This window comes from Hippichthys cyanospilos, chromosome 17 (assembly GCF_059441005.1).
Source record: "Hippichthys cyanospilos isolate Australia breed blue-spotted pipefish chromosome 17, RoL_Hcya_1.0, whole genome shotgun sequence".
Classification (NCBI taxonomy): Eukaryota; Metazoa; Chordata; class Actinopteri; order Syngnathiformes; family Syngnathidae; genus Hippichthys; species Hippichthys cyanospilos.
In genome coordinates, this window is record NC_142385.1 from 7,753,636 (window position 1) to 7,772,659 (window position 19,024).

General features: G+C 38.1%; 1 protein-coding gene across 1 annotated transcript in view; it reads right to left on the reverse strand.

The window, feature by feature from the left end:
* Positions 1-19,024, reverse strand: part of atrnl1b (attractin like 1b) — a 61,336-nt gene that overhangs the window by 14,720 nt on the left and 27,592 nt on the right. Inside the window, exons 21-26 of the mRNA XM_088439491.1 lie at positions 15,319-15,371; positions 10,770-10,864; positions 10,359-10,437; positions 8,655-8,812; positions 5,163-5,224; positions 213-291 (exon numbers count right to left, since the gene is read on the reverse strand). Of these exons, the coding sequence (XP_088295617.1) occupies positions 213-291; positions 5,163-5,224; positions 8,655-8,812; positions 10,359-10,437; positions 10,770-10,864; positions 15,319-15,371 (526 nt within the window). The remainder of the gene's footprint in view (positions 1-212; positions 292-5,162; positions 5,225-8,654; positions 8,813-10,358; positions 10,438-10,769; positions 10,865-15,318; positions 15,372-19,024) is intronic.

A 19,024-nucleotide genomic window follows, 5' to 3' on the forward strand; every position in this document is an offset into this window, starting at 1 on the left:
TGCGTGGATTCATTATTTGACTGATTTTAATTCTTTAGACTGGCACGATTCTCAGTCGGGATGGTAATTATAATATTTATATTCATATATCAATTAACGTAAACCCAGTTCCTGCTATCAAAGTCAGTCGACTAGACGGGACCAAAACGCCGTAATTCCAACGGATTAAAAATAAAAAAATAATCATTAAATTCGGATTTTAAGGCACTTACTTCTCGCCGCCGTGATGCCCAGCAAGTCTGCTTGATTTTCCACACCACCGCTGCCACCAGGAGAAGCGACAGAAAACAACTAAAAGGTAAAAGACAAAAATTAAAAGTGGGAAATATGAAATGAAATAAATCATCAGGCAGAAAATAATCTTTTTTTACAGTTCAATTTAACAAAAAACTATTTGTTTTACCAGCAGTGATTCTCGAAATGTAGTTAAGGCTTAATGATATGTGAGCTCCCTCTAGAGGTACGTGAAAGAAATACTGAGTACAGCTCAGTTGTATTTAACTTTTAAGTTAAATACGTTTGTGTTTCATCTTGATGGCGACATCATTTTAAACATTTGTTTAGGGACTCTTTTTATATAGCATAGTATTATACATTTTAACAATCATTATTTAGGTGTAGTTTATTTTTTAACTAACAGCCATTAAAAAAAGAGAACCTGCAGGCCAATTTCAAATGTTCTTTTCAAATTTTAGCTTTTCCCATTTAAAAAAACGTGTCAACGACGCTCCTCGGTAGGGTTTCCGTTGATAACCCTAACCTTATCTTGCCAGCGGCGCTCAGTGTTAGTTAACTTCCCTCTATACTGTAAAAAAAAAAAAAAATATCTATATATCTATATATATCTATCTATATATATATATTTATGTAAAAAAAAAAAAATTTACAGTAAAATACCAGCAACTTGGAAAACGACCAGTAAATAATGGTAACACATATTTTACATTTACGGTAAAAAAAATGTATTGATACAATTGACTAGTGTAAATATAGAAAATGTCACCGTAATTTAACATGATTTTTCTGGTAACCAAGGTGTCTGTATTTTACCATAAAAACAGCCATTTTTTGTTGTTGTTTTAAACAACAACAACAGCATGGTGCTAAAATTCAAGCAGTGGATAATGTTGCCGTGGCTTACAACATCTATACTACCGGTCAAAATTTTGGAAACACGCTCTAAGTACTCTCACATATATTTTTTTTCCCTGATGGACTAATTCAAAAACTTACAAAAAAATGTTAAGCACAGATCATGGTTTATAATTTAGATTCTTCAAAGTGCCCAGATACCATTTTTGCACATACTGTATTGGTAGTTGTGTAGCGGTTGCTGATTTATGTTTTGGAATGCTCAGGTAACAGTGCAAATGTCAATCGTGAAATTTGAAATTGTTTCCAAACTTTTGACTAGTATGTTCATGTTTGTAATGAAACCACCATTTTTGTTTACAACGCTTTATCCACTTGGCGCTGTGTAAGTAGTAAACCACTGAAAACTACTTTAAATGAATAACCAACAGTAACCAACCAACAGCAGATTTTAGATTTTTTTTTTTTTCGCACACCGATTTGCTGAATCAACGCTGATTGAGCTCATCTCAGATGTTCTGCTCCATGTCTGACGTTCATAAAAATAGGATGGTAAGAGGGTAATTGGTGGGTCTCTAAATCACGCGTCGACATTCATTTCCAAGTTAGCCGGGAACATGAGCCTGCTCCTGAAGTGCAGGGACAAAGATAATCACGCCGCCATGCGAACTACATCCTGTAATTGGAGCAACAAGCCCTCGTCTTCGGGGGCCGGCAGCACTAATCTCCTTTCAGCGGGGACGCATTACCGACTCGGACCTGATGAACCCGCCATTTGTTTGATATTTAAACCCGAGCGGCCCTTCGGTTAGATACGCGGCCGAGATGGGCGTGACGCAGCGAGCCCGGCCACGGCGGAGCCGATGGCCGCGTGAAACGTGATCGCGCTGGCAAGGGCGGGAAGCCACGGGGGCAAAGAGAAAAGGTGACGCGTCGGGAAACATCAAACGACGTGCCGCGGCACTTTGCGGCGTGGGAACGCTTTCCTTCGCTTCAGAAAAGGTGCCGCCGATGCCTTTGCGCCATTTTAAAAAAATGAGCAACCAGAGGTGCAAAAAAAAATCATGTGACTTCATAAATAATTTCTTTAGTACTCTGGAAGTCTGTTTACTGTCCATTAATCGCAAACCAATATCAGATATCGAACTAATCGATTACCGAAATAGCTCAGATTTTTTTTCAATAATTGTTTAACTGTTTAGATCATTCAAACCGTCCAAATGCTCAGAATTTCTCAGATGGAAATATTCGCAGATTTCTTTAGTCTGCAGTGAAAGCAGACTGATTATCATTTTGATCAACAATGATCAACATTTTTGCTGATTTTCTGACCAAACCAGCAACAAATCCTAAAAAAAAAAAAATTGTATTGTTGACATGAAAAATGTTTCCTTTTTTGTTAGATTTGATAATTTTTAAAATAGCAAAATAATACAATACAATAATAATAAAAACCATAACAAAAACTAAGACATTGATCATTTTTTAAAATTAAGAATGTTTTATAGCCACTTTTTATTTTAAAGTGTCCACACCAACCAAAAAAAGTACCCTACCACTAGTGCATTTGATGCAACAAAAATGTCCCAAAAAACCCTGATAATTTTAAAGAAAGAACGACATAATCTAATATAGTATTTTACCTCAAATTTATTGAATTTTCTAGTCTTTTAATTTGTACTTTCGAGTTCATGAACGGAAAACTGCTCAAAGAGATACCGGTCTCGGTTACCACTGCGAGTAACGATACCTTCAAGTAAGTCTAGGTATCGAACCGATACTGATACTTAGTATCGATAATAATTTGAAAAAAATGTCAGTTGCAACTTTATCGTGTGTCTATTTGTACTTTCCTTTTATGCAAACTAAACTCTCAATTTGGCACATGGGAGTTTTAAAAAAAACTATATTAACTAAATAATTTGCTTGTTTAGTGTTGTTTATTGTTAAACAGACTCAAATCATTATGGGGGATTCGCCGCAAAGTGGAAAATATTATAAATGTGAAGCACATCATGTGGGAGTCTAAATGACTTGTTGTGAAAAAGCATAAAAACAAATTTGAAAGAAGTGAGAAAAGGAGAGAACAGCAGTGCTTTCCTCACATTGTGTGGCCAGGTGGGAAACCCTGCGGGGTGATTTGATGTTGATGACATCAGGCTGATTAGGTTTCCATTGAAATTCTCACACAGGCTCAACAAAGTGCATCGGGTCCATATCAAAATTTGAAGACTAGTGCACTCAATTAATCAAATTAATCAACTATCAATCCAAAGAACACTTATAGTGTGTGTTTTTTAAAAACTGTCATCGCACCAAAACAATAATTATGGGCCTAGCAAAGGCCATGTTGGAATTATCTCGATTATTTCACTTTGAAACTTTTTGGGTAAAAAACATTTTATACAGTGATTGTTCTGACGAAAATAGCATAAAACATAACATCTATTGTAAACTTTCGATCCATGGTTAAAGGTGATGTTACTGAAAAGATATTTTGTTTTGAAAGCAAAAAAAAAAAAAGTTACTTCATGAATTAATGAACCACCTTTCAAATGAGGACCATTTATGGTCCCTAGGGGTTATAGCAGGGGTGTCTAACTCATATTTTTCGGGGGCCGCATTGTAGTTATAATTTTTGTCAGAAGGCCGGTATGATTGTGAAATCAAATCAATGTTCGGTGTGTTTGTCACACTTTTAACTAGTTTTGAAATAAGAGCCCGGTAAAAACTGTTCAAACAAGATATTGGGAACACAAAATGCTTGTTATTTTTACCCCCAAATTTTTAAATTTTGTGGACAACTTGCAAATTGAGTAATTTAACCAGAAATATGAAATTTGATTAGGATCTCGCGGGCCACATAAATTGATGTGGCGGGACGGATCTGGGCCCCGGGCCTTGAGTTTGACACCTGTGGGTGATAGTGTGTGCGTGTGTGTGATTTTTAAACATTGTCATTGCTTCAAATATTAAAATGCATTAAAATCGGTGATGTTATGCATTATTGACCTCGCAAAGCCTAATACAATCATCTCAATTTTCCACTTGGAAATTTTTTTAGGGGAGTTAATACATGTCTTTTGTGTTTATGCCTTGAAATTTTTTGACAAAAACAGCAACGGAAAAAAAAGCGTATAAAATTAATATCTTTAGTTAGACCGGAAATGTGTTGAAAGCAAGAAAATATATATTATTGTATCATTCGTTTTAACACTTATATTAGGGACCATTTATGATCATTTAGGGTTTAGACGTTCACCACAACACAAATATTCCTATAAGATTTGTTTTGTGCATGTCGGTTACAATTCGGCAGCAATTCTAAATCAAATGGCGATAAACCAATTAAACACTCTCAAAAAGTAATCGAGTAATATTATATCATCATCATACTATGAATCAGGGTCTTAGATCTATAAAGAGATGAGACTGTGACCATTCAAGACTGATGAATATCCATTGCTCACCCGTTTAAACAATGATACTAATTGCAGATTAACTCATTTTTGTTACGTAATATTGGAGCAAATCAATCTGGATTTTTCTGCAAGCTCTCCGCAGGAATCCCTGAATATAGCTGTAATTTGATCTGACGGATGCGGCTGATAACCGGCTAAGAGTTTAGCAGGATGGTTTTTGTGGCTGGGGCAGTGATGGGCAGGTGCCTCGGGCAATGGCGGCCTTCTATTCGCAATCCTGACAGCTACACACATAATATGCCACAAAACTAGCACCGAAAACCGAAACAACAGGTCGGCGGGGATCACATTACACATAGGCTGGTATTTTTTCTCACCCCCGTTTGGCTTCCTTGGACAAAGCCAGCAACAAATGTGTCCTGATTTACGACTGTTTTACAGGCAATAAAGACCTAATTGCATGATTACTGTCAGGTCCTTGAAATTTACCGCTGGGTGAGACAAGACGTCCGTGAGACGCATTTAGTTGACCGTCAAACAGGCTGAGGGAAAAAACTAGATTAGCTAATCAAAGAAAGATGAGCATGGCTTCTTGGATTCAGCACTGAGATGATTACCGCTCATGAATCAAAGACATTTTAGAATTACCTGAAAAAGGTCACAAAGAACTGCACAAGGTCCATGATGGTGTTGTGTTGAGAAAAGGCAATCTGGTGGGAGACACGAAAGGGAAAAAAAAATAAAAAATCATGAGACAACTAAGTAAATAAAGCTACATCTTTAAAATGTTTCCTTAATGCGATACTTGAGTATGTTCAAACTTGTATGCAAATCAGGGCCAACGCTGATTAGAAGTAATGAAGGTCGATAAGGTCGGTTTTAGTAAAATTTTTGCTTGTGAACAAGGATGGACTCGGACGATGGTTCAGTCTGCTAGCTTCTCTTATTGAGAATAAGAGTAACAGCCTCAGCTGAAACAAACATAAAAATTCACATCTGTGCATCAAATCTTGGCTCATGTGGCTAACAGATCAGTCAAAGGTGTCGAATTAAAAAAAAAAAAAAAAAAGTTTGTCGGACGCACCCATACTTTGGCCTTCTCTTTTGGGGAAAAAAAGTGTGTCTTGTATAATTACAATACTTACAAAAAAGCTGCTATTAGCCCTAATACTAAACACTACTACAGTAGTACTGTATTTCTATGAGTACAAGTTGGACCCGCCCCTTTTTTTAACGTCAATTTGGGTGAATTTTACAAAAACGCGATTATAAGTCATCACTGACACAACAAATAGTTCCTTCCATGTAACTCTCGGACGTTCTTATCTTCCTCCTCGTGATTTGTTCAAACAGCGTCATTACTCTTCCATGGGTAGTCATCTTCGGAGTCGTCCAATTTATTTGAATTGGAGGTCTTCAGAAATTATTTGCTGATCATCTTACTTGGGATATTATCCCAGGCTTTCTTTACCTGTGTGACAACTGTTGTGAGATCACAGCATGGAAGGTTGCCCTTTGCTGTTTCTCCCCGCACCTGCCGATATCATGCCGTCTTCAAGCACACGTTCATAGGCTGAAGGAGACGAGTTAAGTCGTCTTTTCATAATGTGTCAAAGTCCATTTTTGAAAAATGAGCCACGCAGCCATGTTGTAGACAACAAAGTGGCAATGAGGTGGTGCTTGACAATTGCATTTTTTTGCAATGTCCTGTGCAAACACATTCAAAAGGATGTACGTTATATGGAATTAGAGATACATATAATGATTTTAAGCCTTGTAAATGATGTGATAATACTTATTTCGCATTTGAATTGATTTTAGTCAATACATGATGAAAAATGTGGTAAAAAATTGGACTGTTTTGACTAATGCGGTTATAAGTCGACCCCCCTAATATGGGAGTTGAAAATGAGGGGAAAAAAAACAACTTGTACTCGGAGAAATATGGTAATTATGTACCGTATTTTCCGCACTATAAGGCACATCGGATTGTAAGGCGCACCCTGAATTAATGACATATTTTAAAACTTTTTTCCATACATAAGGCGCACTGGATTATAAGGCGCACTCTCAATTAATGACATTTTAAAACTTTTTCAATTGCAATATAGTAATACTCAAAGTCATAACAAAAATAACTCAAATAATAACTCTAAACTCTCAATAGTATAACAACTCAATGTCAATATGACCAACTTTGTTCAACTGTAAACACACAAAAGAAACAGGTAAAGCTTACTTTATTGGTTCATTCCCCGTCTCTGAATCCCAATCTCAATATTGATCCATATATAAGGTGCACCTGATTATAAGGCGCACCATCAGCTTTTTTACAAAAAATTAAGGCTTTTAGGTGCGCCGTCTAGTGCGGAAAATCCGGTATTTTAGCTCTTTCAGAATAATCAGCCCTGATAACATTCTTGCTTTCGCGGATGTGCAAGGGCAGCTGTGTGACAGGCCACATCACAATGACACATCATTATCTACTGTAGACTCTTTGGAGGCATTCTGCCCCGAAAGCATTTAGACACAGACACACAATGTCAACAGCAGGCCAAAATCCCTTCGGGGCAACATGTTGTGGTTGTGCGACGGAGCGCCAGTTGTGTTAAGAGATTGATTTGTTGTCACTCGTTTGCAGCTTTGAATGCGGATATGGGGAAAAGACAAATGTTTATTTAGGTTTTAACCTATTACTATAGCAAGTTTGTGATTCACATCTCTCTTGTAAAGGGCAATATCCTGACAAAAAAAAAAAACTAACTTCAAAACCTTTCCAAAAAGTTTGCCACTTTTCATCTTTTTGTTTCTAAGTAAAAAAAAAAAAAAAAGAGGCAATGATGCGAAATGAGATGTGCGGTGACATGGCTAACACGACAACAGCGCGCAGTCATGTTGTTGACTTTCTAATAAGTGGGAGTCATATTGTCTGGGCGCTCCTGGATTTTCACATAATGTGGAGGTCAAAGTAATATGTTTGGGGTTAATTCAGTTTCAAGACATCCATGGCGGATCAATGAAATCGTTTGAGAAACACTGAAAACATTCGGCGTTAGCGTGACTTTCTTTAAATTGAGTGCTCCCGTAACAATTCCACTAAAGCTTAAAGTGTCTGGAAAGTATGTTGTGTGTGTTTCCACTTTTTACAGCAATTAGCAGGTTTGGCCCTTTCAAATGTTTTAAATTGGATTTCATCTCAACGGCAGCCTGGACATGTGAGAAAAAAAAAAAAGAGAGACCTTATCCGATTCTTGAAGCGGCTTTAAAGGCTCAAGCTGGTCCATAAATAAACTATTGTTTGCCAAGGAATTTAATGGAAAACTATTCTTGGAGCACCTCTGTAGATGAGGTGACCTTAAACATACTACCCCACTACGGTCCACCAATCTACCGTGAGAGAGGAGAGGGCAACAACAAATATGAAAATCGATACAATAGGATGCCAAAATGATTTGCAAAAAGAGACTGTTGTGTCGTTTTATAACTTATGGAAAATGATCGGTTAACGTCACACGTCCAAAAAAAAAAAAAAAAAGCGTGGAAATATATTTAATATCCCCTGCTTCTAGGAACCGAAGTGCCATCTAGAGCTGTCAAAAAATATTACATCATGAAGATTCGGTTACCAATCTCTAGGATTAGTTACTAGTAACAAAAGGTAAGAATAGGCGTATAATTGACGTCCAATGAAACATATTAGGCAGAAAAAATGTTATTTCATTCACTATAAAGCTTCTTATTAATCGATATTTTAGACTTTCAAAAATCAGCATCGGCCTCCAACAAAACAAACAAACAAAAAATCCATGACCAATCGGGTCCTAGGTAACATCATTTTTAAATGCCTATAAAGCCCTCGGTTCTTACACAAACATCCCGGTTTTGACCCCGGAATGAATTATTTCGATTTATCGCGGCTATTGTGTTCGAATGCATTCCGATGAGCAAATGACAAATTGAATTGTTGACCAGTTTCCTTTGGAAGTCATAGTACCAGCTTGTGATGAATCCAGCTTTGAAATAGTGGACTCTAAATTAGCCTGAGCTATACAAGATTAAACAAACAGAGTTCCAAACGCAAGCGCAGCATAAATGTGCTATCTGGCTAAATTGGATCGCTCCAAGGTCGCCACGCCTTACCTGAATCTTGATGGGCCATGAGAAGTTACTGACGTAGACATAAAAGGTGATGTTAGGGTTGCTCCTGAAGGTAAACTTCTCACAGGAGAAGCTGTCTTTGTATTCCTTGATGTTGCTTTTGGACACGATGGGCACCTCCTCGCCTGAGATGGTGCCAGCTGTTGCGCAACAGTTAGACAGTTGGAGAAAAATACAATGAAGATAAATGCATTCATTTGAGGTCATTTCTTTATTTGTAGAAGTCTTTTGCGGGCGTTGCCGTTTACCGTCGTTCTCATTTGGCATGAACGATCGGCATTGTGCGAGAATGTGCTAATAGCCGTGTCCATCATGACAACGTGAACGCAAATCAATTTCCAAGCATGAGCTCTAGCGAAAAGTCCACTTTACATATATTTAAATGTTTCCGCCGATTTCATATGCACGTTCATGTCAGTGGCCTCGAGTCATTGACATTCCAAGCCACCGCTGGGAAACAAAAGAAGAGAAAATGACAGCTTGAGTGTGGCGACGTGAGCGTGTTTATCTTAATTGAAATCGCCCTCCTGCACCACCATCGCCACCGCCGCCGCAACCGCCACCTCCACCCAAAGGCGCTTAAGGCTCTTGTCAATTGTGAAGAGGCTCCAGCGTGACTTCAGAGACAAAATATCTTTCGTGTGGTGGTGGTGGTGGTGGTGGTGTGGGGGGGTACCTAACTTCAAATAATGACAGCCCTCTAAAAAAGGTTAAGGTGGCTGCGGAGGAGCATCGCCCGTTGATGTGTTTTTTTTTCTTCTTCTTTTTTGCGGTGGGGGAAAATGTCAGGTGTTATGTGGACAGAGAAGGTGGCGATGGGCTTGGGTGGAGGAGGAAAGAAGGGCAGGGGATAAACACACAACAGCTGCAGTGTCCTTGCGTGTCTTTACTGTATCCGCTACATTTCAAAATAAAACCCCTAACTCACATTTTTATTTACCTATATTTGCCCCTCGATGACAGCTACTATTTATAGCGATGGGAAAACGATTTACCGTATTTTTTAGGCGCACCTAAAAGCCTTAATTTTGTTTTAAAAAGCTGACTGTGCGCCTTATAAGTGCGCCTTACCAGTTTTGATTGATTTCTATTGCGGTCGACCAATCATGGCTCATCTTCTTTCTGAGTTTGGTCATGTGACATTTGCAAACTGAGTAATGATTGGCCTTAACTTGAGCTGAGCAACTGTGACGTCATTTTCAGTTGACAGCAAATGATAAAATGGACGACTTTAAAATAAAACGTAGATTTTACAGCTCAATTCGTGTTCCAAAAACACAATATTGATAACACTGTGTTTACGTCATGCCATTGAAAAAAAATGGCTGATTTTCCCTTTAAAAGTTGCTCATTTCATAATGTGGAAAACATTGCCTTATTTGCGCAATAAATGTCCTTTATAAATTAAGCTACATTCCCTCGCCTTGTCTCGCTAACTGCTGACCGGAAATGTTTTACATGACATGTAAACCACGGCTAATTTCATTTTATATTTGCATGGCAGTTAATATTGAGGAATGAGATGCATCGGTGCCACTGAGAACATTTACAACCCTTCCTTGACGATCATTAAAGTTAAGAGGCTGTTTTATCGTTTTCAAGGTATTAATATTGAACTGGCTAACTTCTGTGTATACTGGCAACGAACGGCGTGAATATTTGGAATTCAAACGATGACAAAAGTACCTGTTGATCCCACGGACCAGGTAACGTTGAGGTTGAAGTTGTTGGAGGCGTTAATAGACATCTCCAAGTTCTTGTTGGCCTTTGGATGAGAAACAAAGAAGATGAGACATCAGGCAAAAGATAAAAAAGAAGCTTGCATAATGTACATGATTGACTTATGAAACTGCGTCATGTGTCAGCGAGCCTAGAATACATTCGGAGCTGTTCTCCTGGAAAACAGCGACCGAGTCACGGAGTCGTCATCGGCGGCGTTAAATGGGGCGATAATTGACTCGTGATTGCTGCACTCGTGTCACCCGGCCCGAAGCGAGCCGAGTGGCAACCGGGCGCGGTGCAAAGTCGCATCAGAGTTGACCATGACCCCCCAAGTCGTTTCTTTAAAAGCTAGCCAAGAGAAATACTTGATTTTACCTGTTCAGGTGAGGCCATAAAGTTGATGGCCGTGTAGTGGTTATCATCTTCTTGGATGAGACTGAAGGTGAACTGGTAGTCGATCAGCAGATTGTCTGTTGAGAAGTAGACAAGAGACATTAACTGACTCGCCGCAACCGCAGTTAAAATGAATTTTGACTTACGCTGTGATGGGAAAATGAAGCTTCATGAAGCACTTGGTATTTTTTTTTAATCCTTCAGATTGCGCTCTTAGTTTGAAAATAAACACTTGTGCAGTGACAGTGTATCAAACTTCAACTCTTTCAGCCAAGGCTGCCACCTACAAGGGGGGGGCGTGGCCTGGCTGCAGGCGGTCCGTGAGATATTTTGGGTTATTAATAAAAAATATTTGTGTTAATTTCATTTTATTTGATATTAAATAGTGAATGTATTTATGACTCTTCAATAAAGCAATCAAATCAACCAATTTAAAATATTAAAAAAAATATTTTTTATTTATGTATGTATTTACTTTTTTATTTATTTAGTTTGTTAATTATTTATTTAAAAAAATAAAATTGTCAAATAGACCCAAGTAATCCACGTCACCATCAAAGACCTTGATGATTTAGTTGCTGTTAGGGCTGATGGGAAAATGAACCTTCACGAAGCACATGTTATTTTATTTACTCCTCTACATCAGGGGTGACCGAACTCGATCCTTGAGGGCCAGTATCGAGCATTTTTTCCAGGTTTCTTCCCCAACACACCTGATTCAAATGATCATCTCATCAACAAGTTTAGCAGAAGCCTGATAACAAACCTGATCATTGGGATCAGGTGTTTAGGGGGAAAAAAATGCATACTGACCTTCAAGGACCAAGTATGGACACCCCTGCTCTAGATGTTGTACCGGGTTTGAAAAATAAAAGTGCATTGTTAATATTAAACTTCTCTTTGCCTCTTTGGCCCAAGCATTCCATCTCAGGGAGTCACAATATATTGCAAGTGCTTCATGGAGCTTCGTTTGACCATAACTACAGTATGGCAGTAAATTAGTTCACTACTCCATCAGCAACCAAGCAAAAATGGATCTTTGACATCTATAGTATTCAATGGTAGTGCATGGGTTAAAGTCTTACAGCCTCAATGTCACGGAAAATACACAAAGAAGTCTTTGAGCGACAACCTATTTCTAGGCAAATGCAACCCGCAAATATCAAAACTATGGTCCGAACAAGTCTGACTGATGAAGGAGTAAAATTCAAACAGGATCGTAATCAAATCCATTAGCTGCAATCAGGGTGTCCAATTTTCTCATCAAGCTGAGTGCAAAAAAAAAGAAAAAAAACAACTTTTACAGCGGCCTCCAAAACTCACAACAAAGACTCAAAAAGAACCGTGTCATTTTATAACCATTTGCGACGTGTTGCTGCCACTTCTACTTTTTGTGCAACACAATTATTGACGGCTATTATTCCACGCACTGTCCAAACTTTTTAAATATATTTTGTCATGTTAAATTTGTTTGTCCATTTAGGGCCTATAAATGTGAAAACACACCACTGTGATTTTTGTGGTGAAGCAGAAATATAAGTCAGTGGTTCTCGATGGAAATATTTTTCATAATTTAGCCAGGTAGTCCCTAATTGGCGCAAGTAAAATAAATAAATGAATGAATGAAGTCCTATGTTATCTGTATCTCATTTATTAAACTTTGGAACTACATTTCTAGAGCTATTTCTAGACATTTTTTTTTTTTTAGCAAAATCCAGAAAATGGGCTATACTGTATAACATCACTGCTTTTATGGTAAAAATGTCACTAACGATGATTCAAAAACGCATAAAATTCATCAAAATAAAAGCATTTTGCAGAGGAGCCACTATACTAGAATTTAGCAATTAGCTGTGTCATGTTCCAAGTAATTTGCTCTAAATTTGAAAAGAGAACTTACATTATATTTGCTGATACCTGTTTGAATGGAGTGCCTCCTTGTACCTCCGGTTTCGTTTGTCTATCACTGCGTACCGCCATTTTAGAACCATTATTCGTCGCTATTGCTACCTATTATTGTATTTTTGTAATTTTGTCTTCAACAAAGAATTTTTTTTAGTCTGTTTTCTTCCGCTTCACCGTCTCACCATCCCGCCCATTCAGTGACGTCACCTACATGTAAATATTTATGTAAATATTTACAGCACTGGCATTTAGTGTATTTGGCAAAAAAAAAAAAGGAAGAGAAGAAAAAAATAATGCATTAAGTTACATTAAGAGTGGGGGGGTTCATTTCTTTTTAACCACTGCTGTTTTATACTTAATACATGTTGAGTCCAATTTCCTCCAGGCCATAAATTCCGTGTTCACAAAACAGCATTTGACTGTGCATTTTTAGGATTCGGAGTGTAAAAGAAGGAAAATCGTCCAAGAGAATGACAGCTTGCGTTTGAGTATCGCCACGAAGAGCCTTTCCAGTGTTTTCAGTGGGTAACGGAGAGCTCAAGAAGCAAGTGTTTGTGATGCGGAGAGGTTAAAACAAGCTCAGGGCCCGAACTTTCCGGCTTCTCATTGAGCTTGGCGTCACGCGATGGCATTTCAAAAGGGGACAAAAGCTTGGCCCAAGCGCTGTTGTCTGGGGCCGAGTGTGACATGGGGAAAATATATATATATATGATTCAGTGTGAAGGGCAGTGGCTTAAGCACATATATATCAAAGACATGCAAATATACTGTACACTTTTCACAGTCAAACTGAAAGCCCAAATCTGGCGTCATTTGATGCGGCCCATGAGAATTCTATTGCTCCATGAGTTCTGTTCAAAACAAGTGATGATGATCATCGATTGCCCGGAATATTACGACATAACATTAGACATTTGCAATTTCTGGAGAAATTGTGCGTGAAGGCCAAAATGCCGAATGAAAAATTAATGAAGTGGAAGAATTCTGAATGATATGGAATCATATATAAAGATAAAGAAGGATGTGAAATGATAGAATGTACGACGTTTACTTGAAAGTCTCATTGCAAGTGAATGTGGAGTTTTTCTTCAAGCGCAGAAATTTTAGTACGTTGAAAGTCATTTCCAGGGTGACTTTTAGAATTACCAACACAAATCAGGTTAATTGAATGTTTCATGGAGCATGAACTGGGATTTTTTTGGAGGGAGGGGGAGAATTCTGAATATTTTGCATGCTGATTCAATGAGCTAAACGTTTTGAATTTTAAATGGGGAATAGTGATGGACAAACGAAGCTTCATGACTCACTTCTATTTTTTCAATCCTCTAGATCAGAGTTCCCCAACCTTTTGATCACCACAGAATGGTCAACGCTTGGAGGGGGGGGGGGGGGCTGCTCTAAAAGCCACATCACCCTTCTCACTATGTATGTAATATCAACAGCGGCCAGAGGTGGCGCCAAAAAACAAAGATCAAGCACAAACGTATGAACTGTTAAAATAAATCATCTCCAAAACATTATTTCGGGTGCACCCCACGCGGCCCGGTTGGGGGGGTTGGGGACCACTGCTCTAGATGGTTAAAAAAAGACAAAGGGATCATAAAAACATGTACACTGCACTAGTGGTTATTTTCAAACGGAGAATACCATCTAGAGCAGGGGTGTCAAACTCATTTTTATCGAGGGCCACTTTGCAGTTATAGTTTCTGTCAGAGGGCTGGTATGTCTGTGAAAAAAATTAATTCTAGGTGTGTTTGTCACACTTTTAACTAGTTTTGAAATCAGCAAAAAATGTTGTTTTTTTGTCCCAAAATATTTTTTAAAAGCTGAAGACAATTTTAACCAGAAACTTTGATTCGAATCATCATTTCGCGGGCCACATAAAATGATGCGGTGGGCCGGATCTGGCCCCCGGGCCTTGAGTTTGACACCTGTGATCTAGAGTATTAGTCCCCAACCTTTTTATCACCACGGACCGGTCAACACTTTAAATTTATATTGCGAACCGGGGGGGGGATTAATTTCGTATGGCGGGGGTCCACTGTACTTTGAGACTGCGTAATCGCTTGCATGATATAGTTTCACCTCGTTTTGATAAGCTAAGGAAAAAAATGTGTCTCTTTCTATTTATCCGTATGCGCCTCTGAGAGGAAAGAGTTGGGACACCCCCGCTCGACTGTACCGAACGCGAACCGAGCCGAGACCACCAAGGTCAATTTTCGGCATACCGTTTAACACCCCTGAGGATTTTCCACATGTGGTTTCACTGCGACTGTCATCCTTTTGGGGGCATAACAAGATGATGAAACCGAGTTTGACACCTCATCTCGAAACCAACCAAGGAGTAGGTGGGTGATTGAGTGCGCGCACAGCCCTGTGGAGAAGTCCTCCTCCTCCGTCCCCTTGATTAGCTCAGATCACTCACTCCTCGTGATGCGCTTGACATTTTCACGACAAGTCATTCTGTCAGCGAACAAGCGCGGCGGGTGGCAAAGTGCTAAGACGGCCCATCTGCCGCCGAGCGGGAGGCTTCAAGTAAAAAGGCCGGGATGAGCCAAGACCAAACGGCCGGGAATAATTAAGTCGTGTATGGGTAGCGCGTGGAAGCGCCGTGGAATGTACTCACAATAACAAGTTCCCCTGAGCGGATTGCCAAGGTAACGGTTTTCCGAGTCACACCTGCAGAGACGAAAAGAGAAGAGAGCGCCAGATGAACATTTACGTAGCCTCTGCTTGATCATTTTGCTCATTTGACGCACTTAATTGCTTCATCAAAATCAACACAGTGATGTGAAACTTAACATATGCTGTGATTACAGAGGCGGCTTCAAACGTCAACGCACAGTTAAATCCCTTTAAAGCCCTTCAACGGAAAACTTATGTAAACGTAATCCTACAATGTCAAAGCTGTGTGCCAATCCAGGTGAATTCTTTATGTAAAATATAAAAATGTTCATATTTGGGAGATGAACCAAGTGAGCAATGCGCCAAAGGCTTTAGCTTTGTTTTGTATCAGGTTTAATAACTCGGTATGTTGGGATTTGGAAATCAGAACCGGGGGGCGAACACCTTTGCGGGGTTCAGAGGAAACTAGCTTTCATCTGCCGTTTTGGAATCGCCTCAAAAATAAGTTGAGCGGCAGGGGAGATCTTGCTAGATGCGCCTGAACGTGTATTTTAAACAAAGCCTACAAAGGAAACAAACTGGGTGTCAAATACAAGCGCTATCGATGGTTTGTTCTTGGGTCGGGTTCACCAAAAATACAGGTTCTTTACCATAAAGCAGAGAAAATATGTTTTTTTTTTTATAATAAACATAAGTTGATACAAATATGTTCCTTTGCTTTTGAGACACGTTAATTTATATTAAAAAAAAAATCTAAAAATGTCATTTTTCAAAGGAGTCATTAGAAAACTCTTTAGCAATAAAGTGATTCATGTTCCAATTGATTTGGTCTTAATATGAAAATTCCGGTCATGGCATTCAATTATAATTGCTAGTACAGTACCTTCAGAAACCCTGTTAAAATGTCTTGTACGCCCCTGAGTAATTTTATGTACCCTCATACCCCCCCTTTTGAGAACCACAGGGTTAGTCTGTCAATTGTTTTGTTAATAAATTAATGAATGGGATTGAAAATAAAACTATGCTCATTCCAATTACTTTACTTAAAAACTGTTTTTTTCTTTTTAATTTGAGAAGCAAAAACACTTTTCTTTTTTACGCTTTGATTTCCGGTTTGGTACAATAGAATAACATAAGAAAATTGGCAAAAATGTTTTCAAGTATAAAGGCAGATTTAACACAATGAAAATAAGTCTCGTGCCATAGAGGACAAAAGTAATCTGAAAAAAGTTCAGAGCACTTGGACAAATTTTAGCTCTCTAAACCATGAATAGATAACCAAAAATGATTAGTGATTATTTGGCAACAGTTTGTCAATTAAATACCGAACCTTTAATTGCATTATTACCAAAGTGATTTTTACCATCTTTTCTTCATTTAAAGTTACGATCGACCCAGACTTTTGGCATGAAGTCATTCAGTCAGTATTAATGGGCGTGGCGGGCATTCTAACTAAAAAGATAATGAAAAATTCAAGGACATTGGCCAAACATCATTCTCCAGAAAATAAATTAGCCTTCTTGCATTGAAACAAAAAATATTCCATTTATCAGTGCATTCTCAAACTTTAAATTCAAGTTCCCCTCCAAACACAATGAGGCAATAATAAGCCTGTGATTAACATATGGCCTGTGTGAAAAGACTGTAAACTGAGGGCCAATTAATCTATGAACGCCACTAATGAGGGTCCTAACTCTGGGGGCTAAAAATGGAGTGTGGGGGGGCGGAAAAAGAAGGTGCTGGATGGGCAATTACTCCATTGCGTTTGCCTCTGAGCCATTGTTGTTATTTGACAGACGTCCTGGTTTCAAGCCCGCGGCGTCTGTGGCATCTCACAAAAAAAAAAAGGAAAAAAAAAGAAAAACGCACAAACCATCTGAACGGCAAAGATGGAAAGTGGCATGACTAAACGGCGTCCAGCAAACAGTCTGAATGCGAGTGAGACGAGGACGCGAACGATGACAGCGGTACTTGCGAGGTTTGATTGCTATCAGAGAGAGAGTGTCAGATCATTTTTGTCACGCTATGAATCACCGGCATATATCAGCCTTTTTTGGGATAAACTTGCATTGCGGTTCAGGAAATGAATTGAACTAAAACTTTAAGCTATAATATAGCCTCAAAGACCTTCATAAATTCAAAAATGACATGAATTTGACACAAATACACACACACACATATATTATATATTGTATATATATATATATATATATATATATATATATATATATATATATACACCGTATTTTCCGCACTATAAGACTAAAAGACTATAAGACTAAAAGCCTTAATTTTTTTTAAAAAGCTGATGGTGCGCCTTATATATGGATCAATATTGAGATTGGGATTCGTAGATTTATTATGCTATTGAGAGTTTAGCGTTATTATTTGTGTTAATATTGTTATTACTTTGAGTATTACTATATTGTGATTGAAAAAGTTTTAAAATATGTCATTACCTGAGGGTGCGTCTTATAATCCAGTGCGCCTTATATATGGTAAAAGTTTTAAAATATGTCATTAATTGAAGGTGCAAATTATAATGTGGAAAATACGGTATATATGTATACTGTATATGTATATGGGAAACAAAATTTATATAAAGAAAATACACCTATATTGAGCACAAAACAAATGAAAGGACTATAAAAATAACATTTGGGTATTTTACTTCCACTGAATATTTATGTATTATTGATTTTATTTATTTTGTTATTTATTCCTGTGAATCCCTATCATGACAGCAGTCATTCCTACCTATCGAGCCTATCCAAGTCTATCCAGAGCATGACCCTATTCACCACATCATGATCACCTTCACAGATGGAGATGCGCATCCTTTTATGCAAATCCCCAATCATGAGCAGGAGCATATGGCAATGTTCATTGTGATGTGTACTTTACCTAGCCCTCCATGCATCACCCCTTCCTTCCACGGAAGCTTTTACGCATTTAATGGTCCGCGGTACACGCCGAAGTCATGACCATAACATTGCTGCACTTTAACCTGGTAGATGGCCTATTATTATCATCTACTATAGATGTGTGCAACAATGTGTTAAAAGAGAGCATTTAAGCTCATGAATATCCATTATCACAAGGCATTTGTGTCACGCTTGTCATATTTTATGCGTTGTTAGGACAATAACGTGCAATCAAACGGTCGTAGAGGAGATTGTGTGTAGGAGGGCAGGCCACCAAGCTAAAAACGTGACTCCAATATTACATTGAAGGTGACAGATATGAAACATTAAGGGCAACCTGTTCTGTGCTTCTCATATAATTTCTAGAAAGCATATCAACTCATTCAATCCCAAATATATATATATTTTTTTTCAAGTCCAGCCATTCCATCCCAGTTACTTTTTTTTTTTCAAGTATTTGGCCAAAAGAATATCCAAAAACGTCTGGCATTAATTGAATTACGCAATGAAGTGAATAATTACTGTAGTATTTAAGTGATTTAAGTAACTATAAGTGACTTAAGCATCTACTGTAAATACTTTGATTACTTAGAGAATCAAGTAAAAGATTATGTACATAAGTTTTAAAGTACTTGGTTTCTTTAGTACTTTTTGACCAAATATAATTGATTGCTTTTAGTACTTTAGTGACTAATGTAATTTAATACTGATCTTAAAACAGCAGATTACTAAAATACTTTTTTAACCTGAAGTAATCACTTTAGTATTTACTATCTAATGTAT